This window comes from Vespa crabro, chromosome 6 (assembly GCF_910589235.1).
Source record: "Vespa crabro chromosome 6, iyVesCrab1.2, whole genome shotgun sequence".
NCBI classification, from domain to species: domain Eukaryota; kingdom Metazoa; phylum Arthropoda; class Insecta; order Hymenoptera; family Vespidae; genus Vespa; species Vespa crabro.
Genome location: NC_060960.1, coordinates 5,211,817 through 5,239,812, shown reverse-complemented (window position 1 = coordinate 5,239,812; position 27,996 = coordinate 5,211,817). Strand labels below are relative to the sequence as shown.

General features: G+C 28.6%; 9 protein-coding genes across 23 annotated transcripts; 5 read left to right on the top strand and 4 right to left on the bottom strand.

Moving 5' to 3' along the window:
- Positions 1-7: 7 nt before the first annotated feature.
- On the bottom strand, positions 8-13,601 carry LOC124425026 (protein-cysteine N-palmitoyltransferase HHAT). 8 transcript variants are annotated; one of them, XM_046964778.1, is made up of 8 exons: positions 3,350-3,443; positions 2,564-3,246; positions 2,317-2,498; positions 1,789-2,211; positions 1,577-1,717; positions 1,291-1,508; positions 841-1,181; positions 10-764 (listed from the first exon to the last, which is right to left on the bottom strand). In XM_046964778.1, exons 2-8 carry the CDS (start codon positions 2,670-2,672, stop codon positions 679-681), a joined length of 1,500 nt encoding a protein of 499 aa, XP_046820734.1. In that variant the 5' UTR covers positions 2,673-3,246; positions 3,350-3,443; the 3' UTR covers positions 10-678. The 8 variants fall into 8 exon arrangements, with proteins under 8 accessions (XP_046820740.1, XP_046820737.1, XP_046820739.1 ...); XM_046964779.1 differs by having other exon boundaries at positions 2,564-2,813; positions 2,906-3,430; XM_046964784.1 differs by lacking the exons at positions 2,564-3,246; positions 3,350-3,443 and adding an exon at positions 13,514-13,601 and having other exon boundaries at positions 8-764; positions 2,317-2,429.
- Positions 3,611-9,088, top strand: LOC124425024 (iron-sulfur clusters transporter ABCB7, mitochondrial). Of its 2 annotated transcripts, XM_046964775.1 has the most exons (12): positions 3,820-3,959; positions 4,346-4,630; positions 5,938-6,189; positions 6,269-6,476; positions 6,560-6,726; positions 6,808-7,086; positions 7,167-7,341; positions 7,476-7,633; positions 7,800-7,963; positions 8,036-8,165; positions 8,238-8,513; positions 8,586-9,088. In XM_046964775.1, exons 2-12 carry the CDS (start codon positions 4,373-4,375, stop codon positions 8,838-8,840), a joined length of 2,322 nt encoding a protein of 773 aa, XP_046820731.1. In that variant the 5' UTR covers positions 3,820-3,959; positions 4,346-4,372; the 3' UTR covers positions 8,841-9,088. The 2 variants fall into 2 exon arrangements, with proteins under 2 accessions (XP_046820730.1, XP_046820731.1); XM_046964774.1 differs by lacking the exon at positions 4,346-4,630 and having other exon boundaries at positions 3,611-3,959.
- On the top strand, positions 9,183-13,462 carry LOC124425023 (myb-like protein D). 4 transcript variants are annotated; one of them, XM_046964771.1, is made up of 9 exons: positions 9,183-9,606; positions 9,769-9,872; positions 9,964-10,118; positions 10,235-10,453; positions 10,566-10,685; positions 10,784-11,004; positions 11,093-11,153; positions 11,237-11,679; positions 11,762-13,462. In XM_046964771.1, exons 1-9 carry the CDS (start codon positions 9,545-9,547, stop codon positions 12,936-12,938), a joined length of 2,562 nt encoding a protein of 853 aa, XP_046820727.1. In that variant the 5' UTR covers positions 9,183-9,544; the 3' UTR covers positions 12,939-13,462. The 4 variants fall into 4 exon arrangements, with proteins under 4 accessions (XP_046820727.1, XP_046820726.1, XP_046820729.1 ...); XM_046964770.1 differs by having other exon boundaries at positions 9,769-9,890; XM_046964773.1 differs by having other exon boundaries at positions 9,183-9,677; positions 9,769-9,890.
- LOC124425030 (DNA repair protein XRCC3-like) lies at positions 13,515-15,013 on the top strand. Its single transcript, XM_046964788.1, has 5 exons — positions 13,515-13,648; positions 13,838-14,038; positions 14,141-14,274; positions 14,398-14,610; positions 14,698-15,013. Exons 1-5 carry the CDS (start codon positions 13,633-13,635, stop codon positions 14,905-14,907), a joined length of 774 nt encoding a protein of 257 aa, XP_046820744.1. The 5' UTR covers positions 13,515-13,632; the 3' UTR covers positions 14,908-15,013.
- Positions 14,935-16,684, bottom strand: LOC124425029 (RNA pseudouridylate synthase domain-containing protein 1-like). Its single transcript, XM_046964787.1, has 4 exons — positions 15,972-16,684; positions 15,625-15,868; positions 15,178-15,454; positions 14,935-15,106 (listed from the first exon to the last, which is right to left on the bottom strand). Exons 1-4 carry the CDS (start codon positions 16,173-16,175, stop codon positions 14,956-14,958), a joined length of 876 nt encoding a protein of 291 aa, XP_046820743.1. The 5' UTR covers positions 16,176-16,684; the 3' UTR covers positions 14,935-14,955.
- A 149-nt stretch (positions 16,685-16,833) lies between these two features.
- On the bottom strand, positions 16,834-22,189 carry LOC124425031 (CCHC-type zinc finger nucleic acid binding protein). 4 transcript variants are annotated; one of them, XM_046964789.1, is made up of 3 exons: positions 21,959-22,189; positions 20,210-20,463; positions 16,834-20,047 (listed from the first exon to the last, which is right to left on the bottom strand). In XM_046964789.1, exons 2-3 carry the CDS (start codon positions 20,450-20,452, stop codon positions 19,826-19,828), a joined length of 465 nt encoding a protein of 154 aa, XP_046820745.1. In that variant the 5' UTR covers positions 20,453-20,463; positions 21,959-22,189; the 3' UTR covers positions 16,834-19,825. The 4 variants fall into 4 exon arrangements, with proteins under 4 accessions (XP_046820745.1, XP_046820746.1, XP_046820748.1 ...); XM_046964790.1 differs by lacking the exon at positions 21,959-22,189 and adding an exon at positions 21,766-21,906; XM_046964792.1 differs by lacking the exon at positions 21,959-22,189 and adding an exon at positions 21,232-21,666.
- A 553-nt stretch (positions 22,190-22,742) lies between these two features.
- On the top strand, positions 22,743-25,506 carry LOC124425025 (peptidylprolyl isomerase domain and WD repeat-containing protein 1). The gene is made up of 8 exons (XM_046964776.1): positions 22,743-23,012; positions 23,256-23,358; positions 23,434-23,630; positions 23,720-23,913; positions 23,997-24,334; positions 24,416-24,605; positions 24,682-25,257; positions 25,335-25,506. Exons 1-8 carry the CDS (start codon positions 22,916-22,918, stop codon positions 25,476-25,478), a joined length of 1,839 nt encoding a protein of 612 aa, XP_046820732.1. The 5' UTR covers positions 22,743-22,915; the 3' UTR covers positions 25,479-25,506.
- Positions 25,507-25,584: 78 nt separating this feature from the next.
- LOC124424796 (mitochondrial pyruvate carrier 4-like) lies at positions 25,585-26,094 on the bottom strand. Its single transcript, XM_046964298.1, has 3 exons — positions 25,995-26,094; positions 25,798-25,939; positions 25,585-25,711 (listed from the first exon to the last, which is right to left on the bottom strand). Exons 1-3 carry the CDS (start codon positions 26,092-26,094, stop codon positions 25,585-25,587), a joined length of 369 nt encoding a protein of 122 aa, XP_046820254.1.
- Positions 26,095-26,407: 313 nt separating this feature from the next.
- LOC124424791 (small proline-rich protein 2H-like) lies at positions 26,408-27,624 on the top strand. The gene is made up of 3 exons (XM_046964292.1): positions 26,408-26,493; positions 26,607-26,828; positions 27,549-27,624. Exons 1-3 carry the CDS (start codon positions 26,408-26,410, stop codon positions 27,622-27,624), a joined length of 384 nt encoding a protein of 127 aa, XP_046820248.1.
- The last annotated feature ends 372 nt before the right edge of the window (positions 27,625-27,996 follow it).

The following is a 27,996-nucleotide window of genomic DNA, read 5'->3' as shown; positions in this document are numbered from 1 at the left end:
TATTAATTCTATAATATTTGTGTTATACTGAATTTAATCTCGCATCATTATTATAGAAATATAGAATATTGGATATTTTTAATAATTTATGGTCTTACTTTCGTTATTCCTTAAAGCAATAGTAATAATTTAATAGACATAACAAAACATTAAATATAAATTAATTATTACATTAAATATAAATAATATTTGCTGATTTTATGCACACAGTGAATTTGTATGTATTTGTATGATTGTTCAATAACATAATAAAAAATTAACAGGAAATCGTCTATATAAAATACAAATAGATATGTGCCTTATGTTTTACATGCTTCAGGAAAGCAGAAATAGAAGAAATATATAATAGAATGAAAACAAGAAGAAGCAATATAAATTACTAATTACAGCAATAATAATAAAACAATAATATGTCAATTTTTATTCATATTTATTATGATTAATAATTAAATTACAAAAACATGTTAAAACATTGAATTATAACAATAATTATGTATTATATTTTTGTACTTCTTTTATATTTATCTTCAATAAACTCTTAAAAACAATTACATACGTACTTAGATTTGAAAATTATCTATATTACTTTTAGTATGTATTGTTTATTTATTCTCATCTAAAAATATATTGTATATGTATTTATTCCTTGATACATATTATTGATAAAGTAAGGCATCATTACATTCCTCTTAATTTCATGTCTATTGAAACATGACAACAACAATAAAGGAAAAAGAGTAAAAGCAGTATAGTACTCCATGAATCTACATAAAATATTTTAACTATTACCTTTTTGAATATATTGGTAATTATATGTATGAAATATAAATTATATAATACCTTTTAATATTCGATTTATATATATGTTTCCAATTTCTTGTCCAGCAAAGAAAAAAAAATTTGATATTGCAGACATTGCCAAAAGAATGCTTGATAATGCACAGTTAAATCGTCTTCTATTCCAAGAACTAAGATATTTTGTTTGAAATTGATTATATCTTTTGGTATTTCCAATTATTCTTGATAAGTTCTCAATATTTAGACCAATAAAATTCAAAAGTGCCCATGTAAAAATATTTGTTTGCATTCCATGCCATAAAAAGACAAATGTAAAACATAAAAAAGAACCAAACAACTTTCTATGATAGTCCTTTGATTTCACAACAGGTATGTAAATGTACCTACAAATAATAATTCAAATTAAAGTAATATTCTTATAACTAGATTTTTATTGCAATTAAATTATTGCAATTTGAATGCATGATAAAGAACGTAAAATTAAAATATTACCTAATAAGAAATTTATATAAGCCCCTATCAAAGTATTTCCACATATCTGAATATAAATGAATTCTGCCAATACATTTAGGTGGCAAAGGAGCTTTTATGTCATCTGCTTCACATAAAGTTTTGTTAGTTCCATAAACAATAACATATTTATTCAGAAAAAATTGTCCCATACAATATCCTAAACCATATAGAGCCCATGAATTTAAATTTTGTACAATCTGTACAAACAAGAAAATATAATTTATACTGTTAGAGAATATAATTAATAGCAAAAAGAAATTCATACCTGTGGATGATATTGAAGCACATTAACATAAATGAAGTGCAGTGAAAATTCAGTAAAATATAACCAGAAAGTATATCTAATTAGATTAATAATTATTGTCTGCACTTTCATGAAACTCCATCTCGATGGTGATTTATTCAACTGAAAACATTTGTATGTAAAAATTTCTGTCCTTAATGTTTTATAAGTATTAACTAATGGAATATACATACTGAATTAAAAAATTCGTGATATAAGATTAATGGACCCAAAAATAGTGTGGGTAAATATAAACAATATGCCAATGTTTGAAGATAATCATTGAAAAAATATGTGTAATCTCTATCATACTGAATTTTAAAATTATCCAAATTTTGACTGATAGATCTCAATTGAATCCAGCACATTGCAAGCATTAAAAGGTAATGCTCATTATCATTGTATTGTAACCATTGATAAAATATACCATCTGGCATTTTAAAAATATGTATTATAAATAGGAATAATACATGTATTAGCCAAATAATCTTCTTGTTATTAATGTAATTTAATAAATATAGTACAGATGATTGTGCCAATATACAGAACATGCCCACTGGTCCAATATAATAGCACAAAAAAGAGATAGATACCAAGGTATACCAGCAGCATAATAACTTAAAAATTTATATGAATAAATAATACATACAGAATATAAATATATCAATAAATAATAATACATGCAGAAATATATATTAGTGACTTATAAATATATATCATACCACTTTGTTGAATACATTTTTAACGATTTGACTAACTAAATGATGTATAAATATCCAAGGCATTAAAGTAATCATTAAGGGAATCCATGTTCTCCACTCTTGATCAGAAACATCTTGTTTTTTCCCAATCCATGACCATCCAGGCACAAAATCAAAATATAAATCATAATAATCCACAAAATCTAATAATAAAAGAATTATTTAATATGCTTATTCCTTCAATTTTTGTTGTCTATACTGTACTTACAGATATTCGTTAAATAAACGTTATAAATTGAATAAGCAACTCCACCCGTCCATATAAGAAAATAAAAAACCCTTTCGTATTTATTTGAAAAACAAATATCATTACTCATTGTCGATTTAAATTTACCGCCTAAAATTGTGGATAATAGAACGAATGGGGCTCGTTACTATAAACTATATGTTAATGTTCATTCTCACAAATAAAATTTAGTTATTAATAATTATTTATAGTCATAGTTATTAATAAAAATCTGTAATGTATAAATGAACACTATATTTAAAATCGCCGAAAAATTTCATTTTATAATATTTCATTTCGCATTAGTTAAAGTTTGGTTTTTACGTATGTGGCACTATCTAGATTTGCATTGTGTTGTAAAAGTCAGTAGCAGAAGCACTGATTCTTGCGCATCTTAAGTTTTTGCATGATACATATGAGTCTGATATATTAGTTGTAATTTAAATCAGAACAAATGATTGACATTATCAGAAATTAATTTATATAATTCTCTTCTTTTTCCTCTTTTGATAAAACTATGTCCTGTTATTTTTGATATTTAAGTTTCTTGTGAAATTGATGTTCCATTTTCATGGCAGCATTGGGTTGCATCCATAGTATGCCTAATGGCCTAATGGTTTTTTTGATTCGCCCCTTTTACTAATCGTTCTAGGCTCATACTATCGCTACATAATTCATAAATACAGGATATTATTTTGTATTAAATACCTACGTTTTATGTAAAATAAAGATTTTATATATTTTGATCAAAATTTTTTAAAAACTTACGAAACATTACTGTTATAAATAGGAATGATTGAACAAAAATTACTAATGATTAAAACAAATCAATGCGAATATTGATGAAAAGCTCTAAAAAAAGGCAAGTTATTCTTTTGATTAAAAATATTGCTTATTATTCATTTTCTCTATTAAAGTCGAATATTATTTATAAATTATCCTTACATTAGGATAGACGCGTAGCGGATGCGCAGAAATTTTGCGCAAAAGCTATTATCACGCTTGAGCAATCTGTTTGTAGAATGAAATTACTCTCTTCTCGAATACGTAACATGTTCCAAATATGAACAAAAATGAGTATTCACTAAACAAATCCATAAAGATACATATAATCTAGCCAACTTTCTACTAAGGATGTGTATTTTACATATCGAGTTTTATTGAAGACTTGTTTAATTTTAGTAGTAATAAATATATTAGAAATATGTTAAGTGTCATTTTAAATCGTCGATTATTTAAAGTGATAAGAGCTGACAAGAGTATTTGGATTAGTTCGTCACCTACGTACATAACCAATATTTCAAGACAAAATGTTTTAATGAAAGAAAATAGATTTACCAACGTTGGATCATATCCTCTATCAATCGTAGGAATAAGGGTAATATTTTTACTAGTAACATAAAATGATAAAATATAATTTAAATCTCCTTTAATATTAATAGACGATCTATATTGTTTATAATCCTTATATCTTGAAAATCATTTATTATTCAATATTATAAATCAAATGTGCAAAGATGTATTTTTGAATTTTTTGTTATGATTGAGTTATAATACATAGTTATTGTTTAATTTGTTAACATAACCCATAAAAATAATATGATACAAATAATAATTCCATTCACATTTTATTGTATATTTTTATTCAATTAATATAACTTTTCCTTAAAATTTGAAGTGTTAATTTTACTAATGTTATCAGATATTTTAACAAGAGGAATATTTCAGTCATAAACTATTTCTTTCTACTTATTATTTCTGCAGAATACCTAAGTATCTTCTTTTGTCACAATGGGTCGTACATCACGGAAACGCCATCGAAAGAAGAAGTTTCATATGCAAAAATTAAAATCTGAAGAAAATGATGATATGAATTTCTTAAAATATTGGTTATTTAAAAACTGTTTTTCTACTACAAACTTTATTCCTACTAATTTTCCTATGACTGGTAGAGGTTTAAAAACAATAAGACATATAAGAGAACATGAAATTTTGATAAAATTACCTATAAAAATGTTAATAACGACATTTACTGTATCTAAATGTGATGTTAAAATTCTATTTTTAAAGGATCAAAGTTATAATGCTCAACATATACTTTCAGTATTTTTAATATATGAAGAGCATTTGGGAACTTCATCAAAATGGTATCCCTATATAAATTCACTTCCACAATATTTTTCTACACCAGAATTTTGTACATCTAAAGAAAAGAAATTTTTACCTAACTTTATTAAAGAACACATGTATTATGTACATAATATAGTAAGAAATTTTTCTTTATTAATGCAAAGTCTACAAACATTAAAGAAAGAAGACAAAAATTATTGTTCTCATTGTAATATTCCTCTTGACAAAATAATGACCTTCAATAAATATAGGTGGGCTTATTATGTTGTAAATACTAGATCTGTATATATAAATGAAAGAGAAGTGCAGGATAGTGTGATAAAGATAGAATCACCAAATAATTTGGCATTGGCACCATTTTTAGATTTATTCAATCATGATATAAATGCTTCTGTATCAGTTTCATTAATAACAGATGAACATAAGAATAAATTCTACCAAATTACTACTCTTAAACCATTTGAAAAGAATTCTCAAGTTTTTATTAATTATGGTCCACATAACAGTCTTAAATTATATATAGATTATGGTTTTTTTATTCCTAATAATCTATTAGATGAAGTTGTTTTTAATATACTTGATATCCAATCATGTGTTACTATATCAGAGTATGCATTAAAATTTATTGTTTCTAACAAATTCAATAAAAACATGTCTTTTACAAGAGATGGTCTGAATTACAATGCCATTATCACATTATTCATTGCAAGTACTACTTTAGAAAAAGATTTTTGGAATATCAGAATATATGGAGCATCTTTTAGTTCAGAAGATCACATTAAAATACATAATTTAGGTATACAAATTTTACATTTAAAAAAAAAAGAGTATTTGAATTATCTAAATGATATGAATAATGTTAAGAAATGCAGTCGAAGTTTTTCAAGTGCATTAAGTCTTATAAGAGAATATATTCAAATATTAGACGAATCATTGAAAAATATATAATATTAAGTAAAATACAGTAAATAAAACATAATTAACAAAATATGCATTTTGTTTATATATAAATATTTGTAATAGATAATTATTACAATTTTGTTTATTTATATTTAAGAAGTATACATATATGTAAAATGATTGAAATAAATATATATTACATAAAAAAGAATAAAAGAATCTAAAATATTAATCTTAAATGATACTATATTTTTCTTCAGTATTCATACTAAATAAACTTTTTATAATGTCTGCAATAAAAATGAGAACTTTTTATAAATTTGCAGTGCTGCACTGGAAATGTAATAGATCGGGCACAAAAAAAGAAAAATGTTCCACAATCAAAATCAGTTGTCTCTCCTGTTAAATATATATTAGCAGTTACGGGTATAACTGGAGGAAAGCCAGGGCAACAGAAAAGAAACTGTTTCCATCCAGGTGTATCTGGTTTAAGCAGAGATGCAATTGGATTCAAAGAACAATCATCAGTTAGTTCTACAGATATGCTTAAGGCAATGCTCAAATACATCTGGCCAGAAGTAAGTTGAATAGTTGGAAATATGTATTCTTTAATTCCAATTATTGATCTTAATTTTTATTTCTGTAAATATTACTTAGGATGATCCAGAAATTAAAAAAAGAGTTAAGATAGCAGTTGGATTATTGATTGGTTCAAAAGTCTTAAATGTAACTGTTCCTTTTATTTTTAAATATGCTGTGGATATTTTGAACAAGCATAGCATTGAAAGTACTGGTGAGGCTGTGTTGAGTATAGGAAGTGCACCTGAAACTATTACTACAATTGCAACTTCATTACTCGTAGGATGTAAGAATACATATTATATTTTTTTTATGATAAATATTTAAAATATAAAGAGGAATCTATATGATCTTTATTATTCATAATAGATGGAATTGCTCGTGCTGGTGCAGCTGGTTGTAGTGAATTGAGAAATGCAGTATTTGCAAAAGTTGCACAACATTCAATTAGAAAAATTGCTAAGAATGTTTTTCTACATATGCATAATCTTGATTTAGCATTTCATCTATCTAGACAAACTGGAGCACTATCTAAGGTAAATATATATGACAAATATTTTTCATATTGTTATATATTAATAATTATTATTATAATATTTTGTATGTCTAATATATAGGTAATAGATAGAGGAAGTCGTGGTATTAATTTTGTTCTGTCAGCCATGGTATTTAATGTTGTACCTACTGTTTTCGAATTAGCTTTAGTTAGTACTATTTTGGGTATAAAATGTGGGGCTGAATATGCAAATTTAGCACTTGCTTGCGTTGGTATTTACACTGCCTTTACATTAGGAGTTACTCAATGGCGAACGAAATTTAGAATATATATGAATCAAGCGGAAAACGAAGCAGGAAATAAAGCAATAGATTCACTCATTAATTATGAAACAGTAAAGGTAAATCTTTCTAGTATCTTTTTTATTTCTGTTTAATATGAAATGTGTTTACAATAAAAAATAAATATATATTGTTACAGTATTTCAATAATGAAAAATTCGAAGCAGAAAGATATGATCAATCATTACAAAAATATGAAACAGCTTCGTTAAAAACGAATACAAGTTTAGCTATGCTAAATTTTGGACAAAATGCTATCTTTAGTATTGCTTTAAGTCTTATAATGATATTAACAACAAAGAATATTATGAATGGTAACATAGATCTGTTAGTTTTCTTATATGCTTTTATGTACTACATTCTACTTTCATATTTAATATAAGAATTGATACTGTTATAATGGCAATGTTTAACAATATAATTGATATATTAATATTTTTATATTTAGGAACTATGACTGTTGGAGATTTAGTGCTGGTTAATGGCTTGTTATTTCAATTATCAATACCTTTAGGATTTCTAGGTTCTGTTTATCGAGAAGTGAGACAAGCTTTCATTGATATGCAGACAATGTTCACTTTGATGACAATGGACACTAATATTAAGGTACTTTTGAATTAACATTTATTTAAAATTATCCTTTTCTAACTAATTACAGAAATTATTAAAAAAGAAGTGTTATATTGATATAATGTACACAATATTAAAATAATACGTATATATGTATTTATATTGTATATATAATACACAATATAAAAATATATGTTAACAGACAAAAGAAAATGCTATAAGGTTGAATATTGGACAGAACAACTCTGATATTGAATTCAAAAATATTAATTTTCAATATGTACAAGGCAAGCCCATTTTTGAAGATGTATCTTTTCATATTCCAAGTGGAAAAAAAATTGCTATTGTAGGAGGATCTGGTTGTGGGTAAGATATAATACTCATTTTATATATATTTACTTTCCTCCAAAAATTTTAATATTAATATATTAATTTTAGTAAGACCACAATAGTAAGACTGCTTTATCGATTTTTTGAACCTCAAAGCGGAAATGTTCTGATCAATGGTCAAAATATTCAAGATGTTGATATAAATGATCTTAGAAGATCCATAGCTATAGTACCTCAGGTATGGTATAACTTAATATGAAAAAAATAATTTATTCTAAATAATGATTAAACAAATTATTTTGAATGACAGGATTCAGTACTTTTCCATGAAACAATTTTCTATAATCTTCATTATGGTAATTTATGTAAATCAAAAGAAGAAGTTTACGAAGCTGCTAAAATGGCAAATCTACATGATTCAATTTTAAAATGGCCACAAGGCTATGAAACTCCTGTTGGAGAACGTGGTCTAAAATTGAGCGGAGGAGAGAAACAACGAGTAGCAATTGCTAGGGCAATCTTAAAAGACAGTCCTATATTAATTTTTGATGAAGCTACTTCTTCATTAGATTCTATTACAGAAAATGTAAGAATATGTAACTGTAACTATATAATATTTATTTTTATTTTAAATCTTTTGATTTTTATGTTATTACAGAAAATATTAGAAGCATTACGTAGAGCTACAAAAGGACGTACATCAATTGTGATTGCACATCGTTTATCCACTGTCATAGACTCAGATGAAATTTTTGTGTTAGATAAAGGAAAATTAGTGGAAAGTGGAACACATTCTGCTCTGTTATCAATGCCGAATTCTCTGTATAATAAATTATGGGAAACACAAAATATTGGCATGCAAACATATTCGGACGAAACACATGAACGTATTAGAACTGGCGGGAATAATTAATTAAAAACATGCAGTGAATATAAAATATCAAATGTTTTGAAATAATAAAAATAATTGTTTTCTCATTTAACATAGAAATGTTACATTATTAATTATGTATTTTAATGCTGTTGACTATTATAAAACTGCCAGTATCTCTATTTATTTTATTCAATAAAATATGTATATATTAAGTGTACATACTAGCAACAAAAATAATGTAAATACTATGTAGTATTTGCTTTGGAATAAAAAAATGATTTATTTTATTTTTCAAATTTTATTAATTCTTATACAATAGAATATGACCGAAAATTATTTATATATATGCTTGATATATTTTTATATCCAATATATTTAATTACCTGTTTAGTTTTAGTTATATTCCACAATTTCTTTTAATATATGCCATAAAAAAATATTAGAAATAGTTAAATCAAATTCATTTTAGATTCTGTTATTTATTATTATTCATAATTATCAAATCTTTACAAAAAAAGAATAACATGCGCGGCTGAAAAAGAGTTATCATCTATGATTACATCATTGATTACGAAAATATTTTTTCTGTATTGCCTTGGTAACCAGTTAACATAACAATGAATGATAGTATACTACGCGCACAGCTATGTATGTTTCTAACAACCGAATACTTCTTTGATACTGTGGAGTTGTTTTTAGCAGAATTAAAATGTCGATTGTAACGTGTAATCAATCACTGCAAAATGCAAACTGAAGTGCCCACATTGCCTGTAGTACATCTCAATGTTCATGAAAATGTGGATAGGTAAACTAATATTCCTTGCAGAGGGCAAAAGCAATCATACCATATTCAAGTGTCATAATAAATTGATATATGTACATTTCACTTAATTTTCATATTGATCTTTCATACCTATTTATAATTTTTATGGTTTTTTATATAAATGAACATCTACATAATTTTCAGAAAGCAAAACAGCAATACAAATAATATAGAAGAAAAAAAAAGCTATTCACTATGTAGAAGTACATGTCCATCATCAAATAAAAAATGTTTGCATCCTTTGCTCGGTATGTTATATATTGAAAGTATGTAATTATCTACGTAGAAACAGTAAAGAATAAAAATATCCAGAAGATTATAATTCTACAATTTATATAGGAGAATCATATAAAAACACCATGCGAGTCTGTTCTACTACAATATCAGCAAAACCTGCAAATAAAAATAATCTTACTCAAAGAGTTGTATCTGCAAAAATGCTTCGTATTAAACAATTGCAAAATCAACTTGCTGATGCACATTATCATCTAAATGTAAATATATGTGGATATAATAAAATATATCATTTTCTGATTATACAAATATAATGTAAAGAGACAATTAAAAAATTAATAATCAACATAAATACAATTTTACTTTTATTTTTGAGGAATTGGCTAATGAAAACAGGCTATTGAAAGCATTGCAGAAAAGGCAAGATTCTGCATTAAGACGTTATGAGGGAACTACTGCTGAACTACCAAAAATTATTAATTCACATCAGGAAGAATTGAGAATACTCCAAATTAAGCATAAGAAATTAAAAGCCTTACATAAGAACATCTCTGATTTATTGAAAGAAAAAGAAAATGAATTGTATTCCTTGCAGGTAAGTAACTTATTTGTGTATACATATTATATATCCAATGATCCTAAAAAAATATAAAAATCTTTATGAACATATATGGGTTTTCTATTACTATGAGATTGGTACTTTGTAGACTCAAAATAAACATTTGTTGCAACTCAGTAAAGATCGAAACTTGGCAGAAAGAGAAAAATTACAGATGCAAGTTTCTGAGTTAAATCACAAAATAATGCAGCAACAAGAAAATATACAGGTATACTATATTATCACAATACTTAATGGTAAATATACTATTTTAAAAGATATGAAATCTTTTAAATAATTATTCTTTGTATTGCAATTTTTTAAAAGTTGTTAGAAAGAAAATTAGCCTTGGAAAGAAAAAGTTTGAAACATCAACTATTTGTAGAAATATCTAAACACAAACAAACACAGAAAAACTTACAAGAAGCACTTGAAAAGGTGAAAGATTTAGAACATTTAATAGGTAACAAAACAAGAAAACAATTACTAATCGATAAGAAAAATACAGTTTTTGTAACTCAATCACTTACAAATTTAAGGAACGTAAGGTATAATAAATTTTGCTTAAAAAATAATTTTTTCTTATTTATTCAGTAATTTTTATCACTTAGTATCTGTTATTTTTATCAATTTCAGTACTGCGATAACTACGACCAACAAATATAAAAAATATAATGATGGACAAAACGATAACTTGGTAAATTTAGATGAAAACATTAATTTTTGTTTTCATAATTTGAAGTATTCTTCATGTTTAATTATTGTAACTTTTACTTTTAGCCTACACTTATTACATCTCAATTAAATAATGATATAATTAATAATACTGTTAGCAGTACAAATGCAAGTCAACAAACGGATTTGCCTTGTCCAGAAACAGTGACAAGTTCAAGAGATACTCATAAATTATATTTTCAAACAATGTCACAGGATATGATATCTTCATTATTTGATGATCAGACACCAAAGTTTAAAGATTTAGGATCAAAATTAAATAAAAATGTACAAACTGCATCATACAATGAAAATGATATAGCAAGTCAGATGGAATCTGGGAATAAGTGCATAGTAGATGGAAATTCATATGAAGTATCTACAGAACAGCATGAACAATTTGATAATTTTTCTGACTATTCTAATAGTGAACATGAGAACGATGAACATAAAAATAGGAATTATCATTTGATGAACACAATAAAAAATTCTCAGGATTTACATACACGGTTTGTTTAAAAATTCAAAATATATTAATTGTTTAATTTAATTATTTATAATATAATAATTTAAATACAATCTGTTTACTAGGATGATCAATAATACAGACCATGATCTTACTTCTTATATAACAGATTCTAAAGAGAGTGAATCAAATGCACAATTTTTTTCTAAAAAGATATATAATGAAAATTTTCAAAAGCAGGCTAAAATTTTAAATCAAAAAGATTATGATTATCAATATAAGTTTAAAACAAACCAAGAAGAATGTACTGAAGATGGCTTCTCTGTTAAATTCAAAAATGATAAATTTGATAAAATATATTCTGATTCTTGTTCAGATTTTAATACTAATGATATGACAAATGAAATTGATTTAAAAGTTTTAAGAACTAAACAAAAAACTGATAATGCAAATTCGGAAGTTAATTTGCTACAAAATGAAAGTATTTATGAATATCAAAGTGATTTGCATAAAAATGTAGAAAATCCTTCCATAGAAACTATAGTGAACAATCTTGAATATAATCTAAATCATATGCATATACAAGATGAAAAAAATCATTTGATTAATGATCATGAAAACTTAATTGATTTAAAATTGGATACTCAGCATACTTATGATGAAAATGAAACGACTTCTATGTCTTTGCAACAAGATGAATTTCAAGGTATAGAAAAATATTCAACAGTTAATTTCGAACTTGATCAAGAAATAAAACATTCAGAAATTGATAAAGATTATCCATTAATATATGACAATATTAGTTATTCTATTGATAAGGTAAAAGATGAACTACAACAGAATAATTATGGTGATCAACATACATCAACAAACTCCATAATGGAGGGTCAAAGAACAATATCTAATGGAAGCAAAGTGGAATTTACTGAAGATCTAAACAATGATGTTATTACTACATTACAAATGAATAAGAAAAAAAAGTCATTATCCAACAGTCATACAGCTAATAACTCTGGTAAAAGTTACAATAATACCAATAAAAGTGACCACAAAGCGGTTAATAAATCAAAATCAATTAATTACAACAAAGAAAAACTTTTGGCTACAATGAAGGCAATTGATAATAATGAAGATATTGACTTTTTTATTGATCAACATTTTCCAAAACGTAATTCTTTAACTAGATTTCAAATAACAGAAAACTTATTCCGTGGATTACCTGCACATAGCAAGAAAAACTATAGTATTATTAATGATGTGTTTGATAATGGTAATATGGATAATAAAATTAGCCTTACTTAAACCTTGTTAGTTATATCTATCTATAATATATCTTGCAAGTTTACTGAAGTCTTAAAACTATTTGATGATATAGTAAGCTTCTTAAATGATCAATATTATTAACAAGCTTACAATTACTAAAATTCGTTTAGACTAAAATTCGTTTATTTTATTAGCCTCACATAGTTAAACATTAATCAAATTTAATCATGATATAAAATAAAATGTAGCAGTAATCTTAGTATGATTACGTTGCATTTTATTAAAAAAATACATTATAGAAAACATCAATTAGTTTAACCATGTGGAGGCTGCTGCATATGAAGATACTATTTTGAATATGATTTAACAAATTTTAAACAAGCAAGTTTTTATAGAATCAATTTTAAAATAATTAATAAATAATCAAAATGTATAAAAATATAATATTTTTAAAAGGAGAGGTTATAAATAAAAACAATAAAAAAATTTAGAAAATTTCTAGGAAACTTCATTAACAACAGTCTTTATACGTGCTTTCATTGCAGTGTCATGTGTATTGTAAATTATTACCTAAAAAAAATGATTTAAATATGTAATCTTTTTTCAAAACTCACAATCTTCACATATACAAGTACATTGGGATGTATCGACAAATACACTACGATCTTTATGATAGTTCGAGCTACCAATCGTTTTTATCGTTTATATTTTATATTTGTTTCCACAAATAATAATGGAAGAATATTCTGGTATTATATATTATATAATTTTTATTAAAATTCATTAAACTAATATATAGAATAGAGAGATATAAAAAGATACAATATATGCAAATCTAATAAAAAATGCAAATAATCTTTAGATAAACAATTCGATATTTGGAAATTTAAAACTATATAATATAAATATTTATATTTGTATTTATATAAACTTAATAGAGATAAGTGCAAAGAATTTAAAGAAGCAAGAAAAATTTCTGTCAACTGGCTGCTCTAAAATAAATAAAATATTCAATGGTGGCATTCCTTGTCAGGGTATTACACAAATTTATGGTGCAGCTGGTACTGGAAAAACCCAATTAGCTCTTCAGCTGTGTCTTACTGTACAATTACCTTTAACTGAAGGTGGCTTTGATGCTGGTAGTATATTTTATCTATATATTTGATATTTTATTTACATATATTTCTTATCAACATTGTGTATAATAATTTCACTATTTTTTATCATCGATAACTGTATAGGTGCGATATATATTTCTACTGAAGCTGCTTTTCCGGCAAAACGATTACATGAATTAATTCAAAATTTAGATATCATTCAAAAATATGATAATATAAATGGTGATATCATATTTGTGGAACACATTGCAACTATTGTAATTAAGTATTATTTAGTTATAAATATAAGCATATAATTTTGATTAAAGATATATATTTTATCATTATTTATTTTATTGACTTTATTATGTGATGTATTTAAATGTAATTTTTAAACTTAGGAAGACTTAGAGTCATCTTTGCTTCATAAAGTGCCAGTATTATTAAATAGACAAAAAATACGTCTACTAATTATTGATTCTATAGCTGCACCATATAGAGTGGAAGAATGGAATAGTGAATCAAGAAATAGATCTAAAAGTCTAAGAATTGTGGGACAGCAGCTACATAAATTATGTAAAAATAATGGTATTTTTATAGTTTGTATCAATCAGGTAACATCAGATTAAGTACTAGTTATAGATTTATAAGTATATTTACAAAGATTTATATAAGTATACTTACAAAGCACTAATTTATAGGTATCAGCAGTTTTAGAAAATAAGAACAAATATTGTGACATTAAAGAACAACCTGCTTTAGGAATCACATGGTCAAGCATGATAACTAATTCTATATATTTTTATAGAAAAGACTCTATTCGTTATGCTTCTACCTTTTTATCACCTTATTTGCCATGTAAAACCATACAATTTGAGATAAATACGTCTGGAATTAAAGGAATAGAATAATGTATATAATAGTGGAATCTTAACATATGATGTAAAATTTCAGATTTTTTATTGTGCAAGTTCATGAATTTCAGAAAATATATTTTCATCTAATGTTCTAATAATATTTGTTGGTTGCCATTTATTTGCTGTATCAGTAGGTATAAAAGGATCTGCTGTCCTTATATCTAAGTTTTCAACATCATTTTTTAATATCAACCTTAAAAATTATTATATTTATGAATTATTGAAAAATGATTAGTATATTATCTTGGACTATGCGGAAAGTACCTGAAAGAATGCAGAAATGTTCTGTGAGGCTCCACATCTTGTCTTTCACTGTACGTATAATCACCTATTATTATATGACCTATAGACAAACAATGTACTCTCAACTGGTGTCTTCTACCAGTTGTAGGATATAGCAAAACTTTAGTGGCAGGTTTAGATTTTCTTAAACCATATTCTAATACCAAAAGTACAGTACGAGACTTTCTTGGCTTTATACAAAATAAGCTATCACTTGTACACATTTTTTTATTTCCATCTGTCTCTCTTATATCATTACCTAAATAACAATTTATTTAATAATTTATACTAATAATATATACTATATATTCATTGCATATGAATTTCGATTGAGAAGTTATTTTTAAGATCATGCAAAAAAAATATAACATACAGATAATAAAGATATTAATTTGGATTGAAATAATAAATAGTTTCATAAACACTAACCAATAGGTTTATCAATTACAATAAATGAATCATTTACATAACCATGTAACAATGCTAAATAATATTTTTGTACTTGTTGCTTTTCAAATGCAGTAGAAGCAGCACGTGCTGCACGTTTATTTAAACCTATACAAATAATACCACTTGTAGCATAATCTAATCTGTGCACAAAATGAAATTCATGGCTTAACATTGGATTAGCCAAATTTGGCAACATTTTTTTTAATACAAATTGTAATGTGTTCTGAAATTTTCAAACCTATATAACTGTCTTGATTAATATAATTATCATCAGCAAATAAATAACTTGATTGTTGTATAATTGTTGTCTTTTCAATTTTGCTTACCTTCCTTTCTGGATTATTACTATTTATAAACATATCGTAAGGTTTTTGAACAACTAAAAAATCATTACTACAATATAAAATGCATACACAATTTTTCTTATCATTCCACCTGTGATATAATATACGCAATTCCATTATGTTTTTCCATATTATTTGTAATAGACCAAGTGTTATCGTTAAAAAAGTATTTAAAAATTTATACATATTAGTTCATCAAAATTAAAGCAAATTCTATAACAAGTAAATGTTTTTTCATGAGGATGTGATATACAAAAGACATAATTTTTAATATATATTCATTGATGTACTTTAGTTATATTTATAAACAAAAATTCATAATTAGTTCAGTGAATATTTTTGTTTAACACAGTTGATCGACTTTGGAGTCGAACGATATCTAAATGTTGAATCTGATTGGTGAAACCTTTCGAGGATTATCGATAATACTACTCTATTTATTGAGCGTTTATTTATGTTGTATATAATAACCAAACTTCCTCATTTTTCAATTATTCGGTAAAATCAAATTAATTTAATACTTTGTGTACTAAATAGCAAAATTAGGAAAAAGAAAAAAGAAAAAAATAAATAGAAAAGGAAAAAAGGAAACAATGATTGTATGAAGTTGATGTCTCATGCAACGTACTCGATATTTCACCGATGCGTAGCCATGACAGCATATGCTATAAAATATCTCGCGTAATTTCAATAAATCATGATTTATAATTCGATCGCCGCATATATTGACAAATAAAGATTATATTTTATATAATGACAGATAATATTTATAACAAAGTATCTTTAATTCACGTTATTATTACGCGGAGATAACTATGCGAAAGGGGACGGTAACTAAGAGAAATTAGACATTTAAATTTTATTTGTAGTAAATAATCCTTCCTTCAAACTGAAACATAAATAATAATAATACATGAAGTATATCATAGGCTATCATACAGTTGCTATTTAATGCATACGCTAGCTATAAGGTGAATCGGTAGATGAATTTGTGTAGGGAACAGAAAAAACAAGATCTGCACTTGCCTCTCCGTACACATTCTATTTCAAAAATTCAGTTTAAAAACATAACTTCAAATACTCCATAATCCTTTATTACTTTGTAGCTTATTTTTTCCTTTTCATCCTCTTCATCTTCTTCCTTTAAGTATTAATAGATTAGTTTAATATAAGTCGTGCCATGGCCGGGCGTGCGCCGGTCCAATTAATTCATACACTGTAACAGTCGTATTCTTTACAATATTCGTACGTAAGTCTTGTAGCAGAGACAAAAGCGCAGGTGCCCTAATCGCACTCTTTTTTTTAAATGCTCCTTTGAACCTTTGGTGCCACCAATGATCATGACTTATGAATCACGTGTTCAAGAATGAAATTTTTTAAAAATTCAATCCTTAACAACCCAATCCTTACGTCTTAAACAATATACAAAAAAAAGAAAGAAAAAAAAGGAAAAAAAAAAAAAAAAAGAATAAGAAAACGCACGACAGAGAACGAAAAATATTTTGGTAACGACGAATTCTTATTTCAACCTGAATTTTCTTAATGCACATTCAGTGAGAGCACCAAAGGTTACTCAAGTCCAATAGCAGAATATAATTTTTTTTTTGATCCTCCAAATCTCGTCAGACGCACTGGCGCACTGAGTACTCACTACTACTTCTGAAATCCATGCATGAGATCGGTTTAAGTCCCGAGTAGTTAAGTGTATAAAATTGTTTGCAGGACACCTGTACTACGTATGTAATACAACTCACAAGGCGCGCTTCTGTTCCACTGAGTCAGGCACGCCTGGCTTCTGAACATTAATACACATTGTCGCTGCTGGTAAAATCAGATTCTCCATGTACAAATCACGCATTATGACACCAGCAGCTTGTATCATTCAACGAAACGACGTTTAACGACACACTGACTTAAATATCGTAGAACATCGATAATTTAATGGCATTTTGCGTGGGATGTTCATGTTGAATCTACCTAGAGTAAATACAGATCCATGTGCATTCCTTTCATCAATTGAAATTTGAGTATCTTCATTCGATAGAACGAACAATTAATTAATGAACTAGGTAGTTCGATTGATTCATATCCCAATAGCATTGTTGTTCATTATTTATAGACATTGTATAACCACCAAACGAATCGTCATTTATTATAGTCTTACATATATGCCTTATTCTCAAGGAAAACTTTTATAGTTTTGTACTCGCATAAAAGTAACAACTTTCAGCTAGAACTTCGTTTCTTTCTTTTTTAGTTTTTTTTTTCGTGTGAAATTCATAACTTTTGAGTATGAGTCAAGTTGATATTATGCGATATATTTTATTTTTCTATTAAATACTCAAGGTTATTATGTAAAGCTTATTTTCACGAATTTTCACTTTGCGACTTACAAAAAAAAAGATTCATATAGTACTTTACATGAAAATATCATTTTTTTTTCTGCGATGTAAAAAACAAGAACCACCGGAATTAGTCACCAGCAACGACCAGAGTATAACTAGCTTTTTACAGTACAAAATACAGCTCCTGCGCATATGTATCTATATATGTATATACATTTTGAGACACACACATATATATATACACACACATGTATTTAGTAACGAAGTACTTCACCACATGTAAGGATATTATAAGGTTAATACAATAATTTTTTTGCTATACGAGATCATAATGATCATTTGGAAATACGAACAATGATGATTTTCTTTATATATTTTCGAGTTAATGTATATAAAATGCCTGAACTTTTAATGAATTTTGCATGTGTATATATACATACACATAAAAAGCGTAGCAATCTTAGATGGCCATACCAATTTTTAATCTTACATAAATAGTCATTGTTCTGCTTTCTGGGCAGATTTTAAAACATGATGGTCCAGCACTATTTTATATTTATGAATTTATAAACATTGCATGTTTTACAATCATATTGTAGTTTTATGAAAGCAGATATTATTAAAAAATAACCGTTCTGCGAACCTCGTTACATCCTTACACGTTAAAAATTGGCGTTACTAAACCTTATTTTTATGCATTCGGGGCCAGCACGTTTATATATTTCCTTTCCTTTCCCATTTTACTTTTGAAATTTAACGTGATTCAGCTAGAGAGTTTGAGAGGGAGGACCGAATACAAGATGCGTGGATGTGAGAAAGGAATATGACTTAAATTTGCCATTATTCCCACGGTCATAACATCCCTTTCTAACATTACAAAGTCCTTCAGTCAGTTCATAAAATTTCCTTTTCAATATACCAGGGAAGATAAGATAGAGTCTGTTGGACTGATCAATGTCACACAGTTTTAAGAGATGGTGGCCCTTGCGAACTTCATTAATGCTTCCAAAATCCATACATCTTGCATTACGAAATAATTCACGTACAAGATAGTTTGAAGGTCAAGGGACAGAGGATTTATGTTGCTACTCTAATTCAATCGAATGTTTATAATATTACATCGTATAGTGTGTGTGTTTCCGTGTAAATGTTGGTGTAGATGTGTTCGTGTGTGAATGTACTTTGTGCGCGCGCGGATGTGTGGTGTAGTGTAACAGCAATAAAAACTTAAAGACATTATAAGAAAATCCATGTGAAAGAGAACAACGGTGGGCACAGGGAAGGAGATTTGGGAGAGGGAGGAGCTCCGGGAGTTGGGCATGGAGAGATGAAAATTCGAACGGTAATGACGAACACGCTTTTGCGATAACACGCGTCGCTGAGAGAAACGTCCGCACATCCCTACCTAGCTACAATCCCCGGTAGTGGCGCGCACGATGGTAAACGGCTTATCATTATCATTAAGCGAGCGGCACGGATTTGGGTTATCTCCTACTTCCTCTCCTCCTCGCATTCACGGCTTATGTGCCCCGTCTTGCCACAAATGTAGCAAATTTTACCTCCTGCCTCAGTGCAATTACGAGCGATGTGCCCCGTCTTGTTACAATTGTAACAGCTCTGCATAGCAAAGCGTGCAGAATCATTAACACCTTCTGGGCAACTGCGAGCAATGTGTCCAGTTTTATTACAATTGTAACAACTCATCTCTGGACCCTAATGGAACAGACAATGAATATATATCCATCAAGATATGAAGAAAGGTTAGTTTTATTTTTTAGTATTTTTTTTTGTCATAAACATAGCGGAATAAAAGAAATTTCTTGTAAGCTGTAACAATACCGAACTTATTTGATATAAATTGATAAATATACTAACTTGCTGGCAATCTTTTGCAATGTGTCCAACTCCATTGCAACGATAGCATAAGTCTTGATCTTCTTTACATTCACGTGCAAAATGTCCAAACTGGTTACATTTGAAGCATTTATCACGACCACGTCCAAATCCTCCTTCTCGATCACGGCCACGATCTCCTCTGCCACCGCCTCCACCACCTTGTGTACATTCTCGTGCAAAGTGGCCCATTCGATTACATTTATAACATGCGTTTGAACTCATTTTTTATGGAGCTGTAATCATGTATATTATCATAAATTTTATATATAAAATATTTACCGTCTATAGTCAATGAGTTTATTCGAAAAGTTATAAAATTAATTGTTTTAAAAAATACATTGTATTATGAGGTTATCAGGATTGGTTTTATATTTTTTATCTACACTTCATAATAGCTGATTTGTGGAAAACAAAAAATTCAATATTTCAAAGAAGCAAATAGTAAAATTTGTCAATTCTTAATTATATGTTTATGCATGTTTAATATAATATTCTAAAACTACGAAAAATACTGATGAAATCACCGAGTCCAAATATGAAATACCAACAAACTTTTGTTATGTCATCTTAATATGTAGTAGCCAGTTCGATCATGTCGATATATGTAGATATCTATCATAATGTAGATCCATGAAAGCGCGGTCACGCGCGCCCATGGCACGCGTTCCGTTTGGAGAAAATATTTCTTGGAACAATTTTTGAATTCTGTACCATTAAATTATTCAGGGAAAAAAAAAAAAAGAAAAAACAATGAAAGGAGAAAACATTTCGTAACGATTGGTGAGTTTCGTGGGCAGACGGAAAAACCATGGAGATGTCAGAGTACACGGAACTGCTCGCCATTGTAACGACCGTCCATCATTATCGAACATTCGTATCCGATCAACGACCTATAATCAACGATGTTGCGAAAAATAGCGAACAGGCCAATAGGACTTATACAATGACTAGTTTAAAAAATAATATAAAGAAGTTAAACTCGAAGATAAAACATAACGCACGTGTTTCACAGAGCGAACCCAGCACGGGGCATCGCACCGATTGCCATATAGCCGGCGGTAAACCGAGGGAGGGAAGAGATGAGAGGAGAAGGGGAGTGGTGGCAAGAGTGAGCGAATGCGAGAGCTAGAGAAAGAGAGAGAAAGAGAGAGGAAGATAGAGGATGAAGGAAGAGAAAGAGAGAGAGAGAGAGAGAGAGAGAGAGAAAGAGAAAGAGAGAGAGAGAGAGAGGAGCCAACATATCATGGAAAGAAAATTGCGTCCGGCCATATATTACCCGGCACGACCGACGAAAAGAGAAAATGAAAGAGAAGACAAAAAAATACGAGCGAGAAATCATAATTTGTCGTACAACGTGGCTTTCGCCCCCACTCGATGGAGCGGTGGTACGCCACGGCGCGAAGATGGCATCCGAGAGTGACGCCGCACTGCACTTTTTTTGCCTTTGCAAAGGAGAACTTGACGAAGCAATCTAAGGCCCGCGAAAATCGCGATTCGCATACTGAAGATGTTCCTAGATTTTTTAACGAATGTACCGTGTATACCACCGTTGTCCGATAAGCCACGCTCTTCCCCAAGAGGAGCTCCTAGCACGGTGCAAAGAGACCGAGAGAGAGGACCACGTGCGGAGCCGTACGCCGTAAAAGAAACTTTCCGGGATCTATCTCCCCCCTCGCGGTTTTATAGATCGCGGCTTTTCCCTCAGTCGAACCAAATCTTTCGACTCACCTTCTCTGATTCGATGTTATGGAGTAAATGTTAAGAATCCTTCCTCCTTTCGAGCTTCGTCGACGCAGTCGCCGGACGATGGGAGTCGTGGGTAGTACTGTTTTCTCGTGAAAACTTGAACCGAATACTCGAACGAACAGCTACGGCGACCATTGACTACGGGAAGGAAGACCGGCCAATCGCCGTTGCGCTGCCCGCCAAACTCTCCCGTTACGACAATGAACGCTGCCTCCCCCCCACTCTATCCTCCACCAATCCCCACCTTGACCGATCAGTCTTCCGTAGTCTACTACGTGCTTCACGCAGTGATTAATTTCCCTAACTTCCTTTTGACTTAATGGCCGAAATAAGCTAAATAATTATGTATTTATACGATATTATATAAAAGAATAATTTTATTGACTCTTAAAAATCTAATCTGATCACTCTATATAGATAATCATCTGTCGAAAATCATCGTTATTATGATTACCATTGATTGTCATTGGTCGAAAGGCAATATGGTTATTTTGCGAATCTATTTCGACCAATCGTCGATACTCTCGAATACTATCGAATTGATTGTCGTTGCGTGTCTGTTTCATGAAAGTTTTCACAATATTTGATTTTGAATAAATGGATTTATGTAAAATACTATGCTAGATGGTGCGGAAAACACATCAGATTTTTTTGATCGGTTTACTTGTTTTTGATAATTGTTTTATTAACGCACGTAGTCATGCACGATTTTGATGCATTTTGGTTCACCGCCATGTAAATGTGGACATATAGAAAATATCCGTCGCACGGTGAAATATCGCGTTTAGGAATCGTTCCATCGATCGTCTTTGTGCCGTTATGCGACGTAGAAAAGTTGATAGAAGTTAAAACATTTTCCGTATGCAGATTGGTGGCGCTGTATGTTGTTATTCAAACTGATTGGAAGTATTATAAGGAGCGATAATTTTCTTTTTGATAATGTCTAATGAAAAAAGAAAACAGGATGAAGATGATAATGACGACGATGGGGCTAATCAATTATTTTTGGAAACGGTACCCAAGAAAAAACAAAAAGGTTCATTTATACATAACCTAATTATTTATAATAAATTTCTGTATATATTTAATAAATATATTGGAATTTAATTTCTATACGATTATATGTGTTTTATTTCTGTTTGTTGTATTATTATAAAGGTTTTGGTTGATTTCATTTTCTTTAATTTTTTAATATAATTTTGTGTACATACAATATCAAAAATGTTAATTTGCCATATCATTTTACATATTATTATTCAGTTTTTTATTATTTTTACAGTGTTGGAATATGAGCAAGTATATTTAAGTAATTTGCCATGTTGTGAATGCTATGAGAAATCTTATATGCACAGAGATGTAATAACTCACATTGTGGTAACAAAGTTAGTGTTTTTTATATAACTAATAAGATTGTATTATAAAATATAAGAATAAATTGTTTTATTTTCTTATTACAGGTCATATTTTATACTTACTGCCAGTTGTGATGGACATTTAAAATTTTGGAAAAAGCAAGAAAAATTGATAGAATTTGTAAAGCACTTCAGAGCTCATTTGAAGGCCATACAATATTTGGCAGCAAGTTCCAATGGCATACATGCATGTACAGTTAGTTTGGATAAAACAATGAAAATATTTGATATAATTAACTTTGGTAAGCATATCTTTTTGCTAATATAAAATAGGAATTATATCCTCAAAAGAATTTTCTTGCATTATATAATTGAAATATTATATGTACAGATATGATTAATATGATAAAATTAGAGTTTATCCCTCTTTGTGCCGAGTGGATATATTCTGCTGGTGATGCAATTGCTGTGATTGCTGTATCTTCACAAGATTCAAATAAAATATGTATATATGATGCTCAAGGAACTAGTACAGCATTGCATGTTTTTGAAAAGTTACACACAAAACCTGTTGTATTTATGAAGGTAATATTTTAGTTTATTTAAAAATATTACATATGGATATAAGTGCTCCTAATCCTAAACATATGTCTTATATTTTATTCTAGTATAATACTGCCTATGAGACATGTATATCAGTTGATAAGGCAGGTATACTAGAATATTGGACAGGACCTAAAACTGAGTATAAATTTCCAAAATGTGTTAAATTTGATTCAAAATTAGACACAGATTTATATGAATTCGCTAAAAATAAAACTTATCCATGTGGTTTGGCAGTATCTGCAGATGGTAAAAGATTCGCATCTCTTAGCGGAGATAGGAAAGTAAGAGTTTTTAATTTTCTTACTGGAAAATTGTATAGAATATTTGATGAAAGTCTTCAAAGATTTTCTGAATTGCAACAAAATACACAACAATTACCAAACATGGAATTTGGACGAAGGTATTACATAATATTAATATATAATTGTTATTATGATATACAAATATAATTTAAAATTCTTCATAATTGAAAATTTTTCAGAATGGCTGTTGAAAGAGAGTTAGATAAAACCGAAACAAATATAGGAAGTATAGTTTTTGATGAATCTGGTTATATGATATTATATAGCACAATGTTAGGTGTTAAACTTGTGAATCTTTATACAAACAAATGTATTAGAATAATGGGAAAACCTGAAAATATACGTCCTATGCAATTAGCTTTATTTCAGGTATACCTTTTCTTCAATGATGTGTTTCTTTCAATTTTCTATATATATTTATGTTTATTTAAATATTTATATGTAGGGGAAAGCAAGAAAAACTGCAGCAGCTGTATCAGTAGAAATGGAAGCTGCTGAAAATCCTACAATGGAAATGAATCGACCAGATCCAATTCTTTTTTGTACAGCTCATAAGAAAAATAGATTTTATATGTTTACAAGGCGTGAGCCAGAGGATATAAAGAGTCCAGAATGTGATAGAGATGTCTTTAATGAAAAGCCTTCTAAAGAAGATATTATTTCTTTTACTGAAGCAAGCAATGTACAAAAAATTTATGACACTGCAATTATACACACTGCACTTGGTGATATCCATGCAAATCTCTTTGGTAAAGATGTACCAAAAACAGTTGAAAATTTCTGTGTTCATTCTAAAAATGGTTACTACAATGGACATATATTCCATCGAGTAATCAAGGGTTTTATGATACAAACTGGAGATCCCACTGGGACTGGGACAGGTGGTGAAAGTATATGGGGTGGTGAATTTGAAGATGAATTTAGATCTCACTTAAAACATGACAGACCATATACTTTAAGTATGGCAAATGCAGGGTCAAATACAAATGGAAGTCAGTTTTTTATCACATTAACACCTACAGTAAGTTTGTCACTTTGATACCATTAAATCATAAATTTATTTTTTTTTTATTAATATTGATATTATTTGACTTTCAGCCTTGGTTGGATAATAAACATACTGTATTTGGAAGGGTGGTCAAAGGAATGGAAGTAGTACAAAATATTAGTCAAGTAAAAACGAATCCTAAGACCGATAAACCTTATGACGATATTCGTATTGTCAGTATTACTGTTAAATAATTTTATATAATAAATGTTTATTTACGTATGTTGTTTTTTTTTCATTCATATCTTTCATACATTAATAGATGATGATAAATTTCCGAATTATATCGATTTCATTATATCATTTTTGTTTCTTTTGCTCCATACGATGTAATAAAGCTCTACCAAAAAGGTATTTACTTGTAGCACATGTGAAAGCATTCACACTAAACAAATTATAATTCTTTGGTTTAATTACCAATGAGTATCTGCTTGAATTAATGAGATTTAAATAGATAGAAGATTAATAACAATAAAATACGAAGCAATTATATAATATGCTAATATATATGACCTTGACCATATTGCGCTTGTTAGCATAAGACTGGCGGTTTGACTAAGAGAGATCGTTTCTACAGGACGATTAATATCTCCTACATTTGCGATTACTAAACCCCATTTAAAAGTTGGAGCCCAGAAAAATATTGTTGTAGGTCCTGCAAGAAAAAGAATAAAATAAAAAATAATTATAAAAAATTTTATTTATGTTACCTGCAGGATGTAAAAATATAGGACGAAATCTTTGGGGAAGGTACGATGCGATCAGTAACATTGCTCGTTTGTAAACAGTTGATTTATTAGACATAGACATCTTTTAGTATAATTATATATATATATATATAATAACACAAATGCTATCTGAATGTTCGATTCTCTGATCAAGAAAAAAATATTAAGAAATATATAAAATTCACAATCTGAGAAAGTAACATAAACGCATAATTAAACAAATTTATGTAATCGATTTATAAGATAGTGCCGTTGTTATATATAGAGGTATCGAATATCGATTTTTTCATAATTTTCGATTCGTTTAAATCTCTTCAACATTTATAACCTAGACTTTGTTTCTCTAAATTCAAGTATAAAAAATTACAAAATATATCATTCATAACATTAATAAAATGAGTTGTAATATTAAAAAAAAGACGTCGCCATGTTGGAACGATATGGAAGAATTAAAGTATCTTCTCTGTGCTATCGATTGTTGGTAATGCCAATATATGTGTAAACATTTTTTTTACATTATAAAATAAATTATTTTATGTTGATTTGGATTCAATGTTTGAATTTCATAAAATCTATCGAAATATCATTTTATAGCAAATGTCCGCCCGCTCCACCACAACCAATATGTCGTGTAATATTACCACCTAGAATTCAAGAGATTGGCTGTATCACTCCATGTCAGAGACCTGTGTGTTGTCCACCACCGCCATGCTGTTTGCCTTTATCATCAGGACCCTGCTGTCCTTGTCCTTTACCACCTCCATTATGTCCATTACCACCACCACTTCCGCCTCCTCCAAGGCCTTGCTGTCCACCGTGCTGTCCATTACCATGCTACCCTCGCATTTGCTGATTTTTCAAAATACGATTGAACAGACGAAAAGAGAAACAGATAGAGAGAAAAAATAAAAAGAGTAAAGTGATATGGGCTTCTTTATCTTTCCATAGAGGCGTTTCTTAAAAAAATATCGATAATTGTACACTAGAAATATTGGAGCGAAACATTTTGAAATTTGCACGGAGCATAAAAGAAGGTTTCAAGTATTACTTTTAGATCAAGTCTAATAATCGTTTTATTTAAATAAATGAATAAATATATATATATATATATATATATATATATATATCTGTACGTACATCATATATTTTTTACATGTGCATTCACAGTAAATAGCTATTTGAAAGAAAACTATAATGAAACTGGAAGATTATATTCTTGTATTTCGGTTAAGAAATATATGATTCGTCCATAAAAAGAGAGAGAGGGAGAGAAAGAGAAATTGCGGGTGAATCGTGAAGAGACATTTAGATTGTATTGATGAGGTTTACAGAACTGTTTCTTTTTATTTTGTGCTTGTTATATAACGAGATAAAACAGATCATTGATCAGGACGACTACTTCATTGAAAAAGAAAAGGAAAGAAAAGATGGAGAGGAAGAGAAAGAATAAGTGTGGGTGAATGTTAGTTGGGTCGAACGAGAATGAACCCAGCCGGAAATGAAGCGAACCTAATAAAAGTCTCCCTGTAATTTTAGATCGACCGCAACCGAAGATGTCCGAATAACGACGACCAACATTATGACAAATCATAGCGTAGGTGAGAGCAGTTAACGGGAGGTCAAGTGGTTGTGAGGACAAAAGCTACTTGAAAAATGATGATGTTGCGACGTCCGTAATAAGAATGTTTCGACGTAATACTTATCAAAAGAACATAATCATTTTTGTCTGATTTTATTCTCGTGCTTATCTTTCCTAACTGCTACGTATAATCCTTTATTTAATAAATAATCCTTAATGTGATAAATCTAGAGAAATGCTATATTAGATTTCTTACAATAACACAAGTTGATAAGAGAAATGATTGATGTTTTACATTTCTTAAATACAACGTTGTATGTATTTAATCAAATTAATCGTGAGAATATATATCTTTAAAATAAAACATACCTTCGTTCTCTGATTGAAAATTAATATTTATTTATT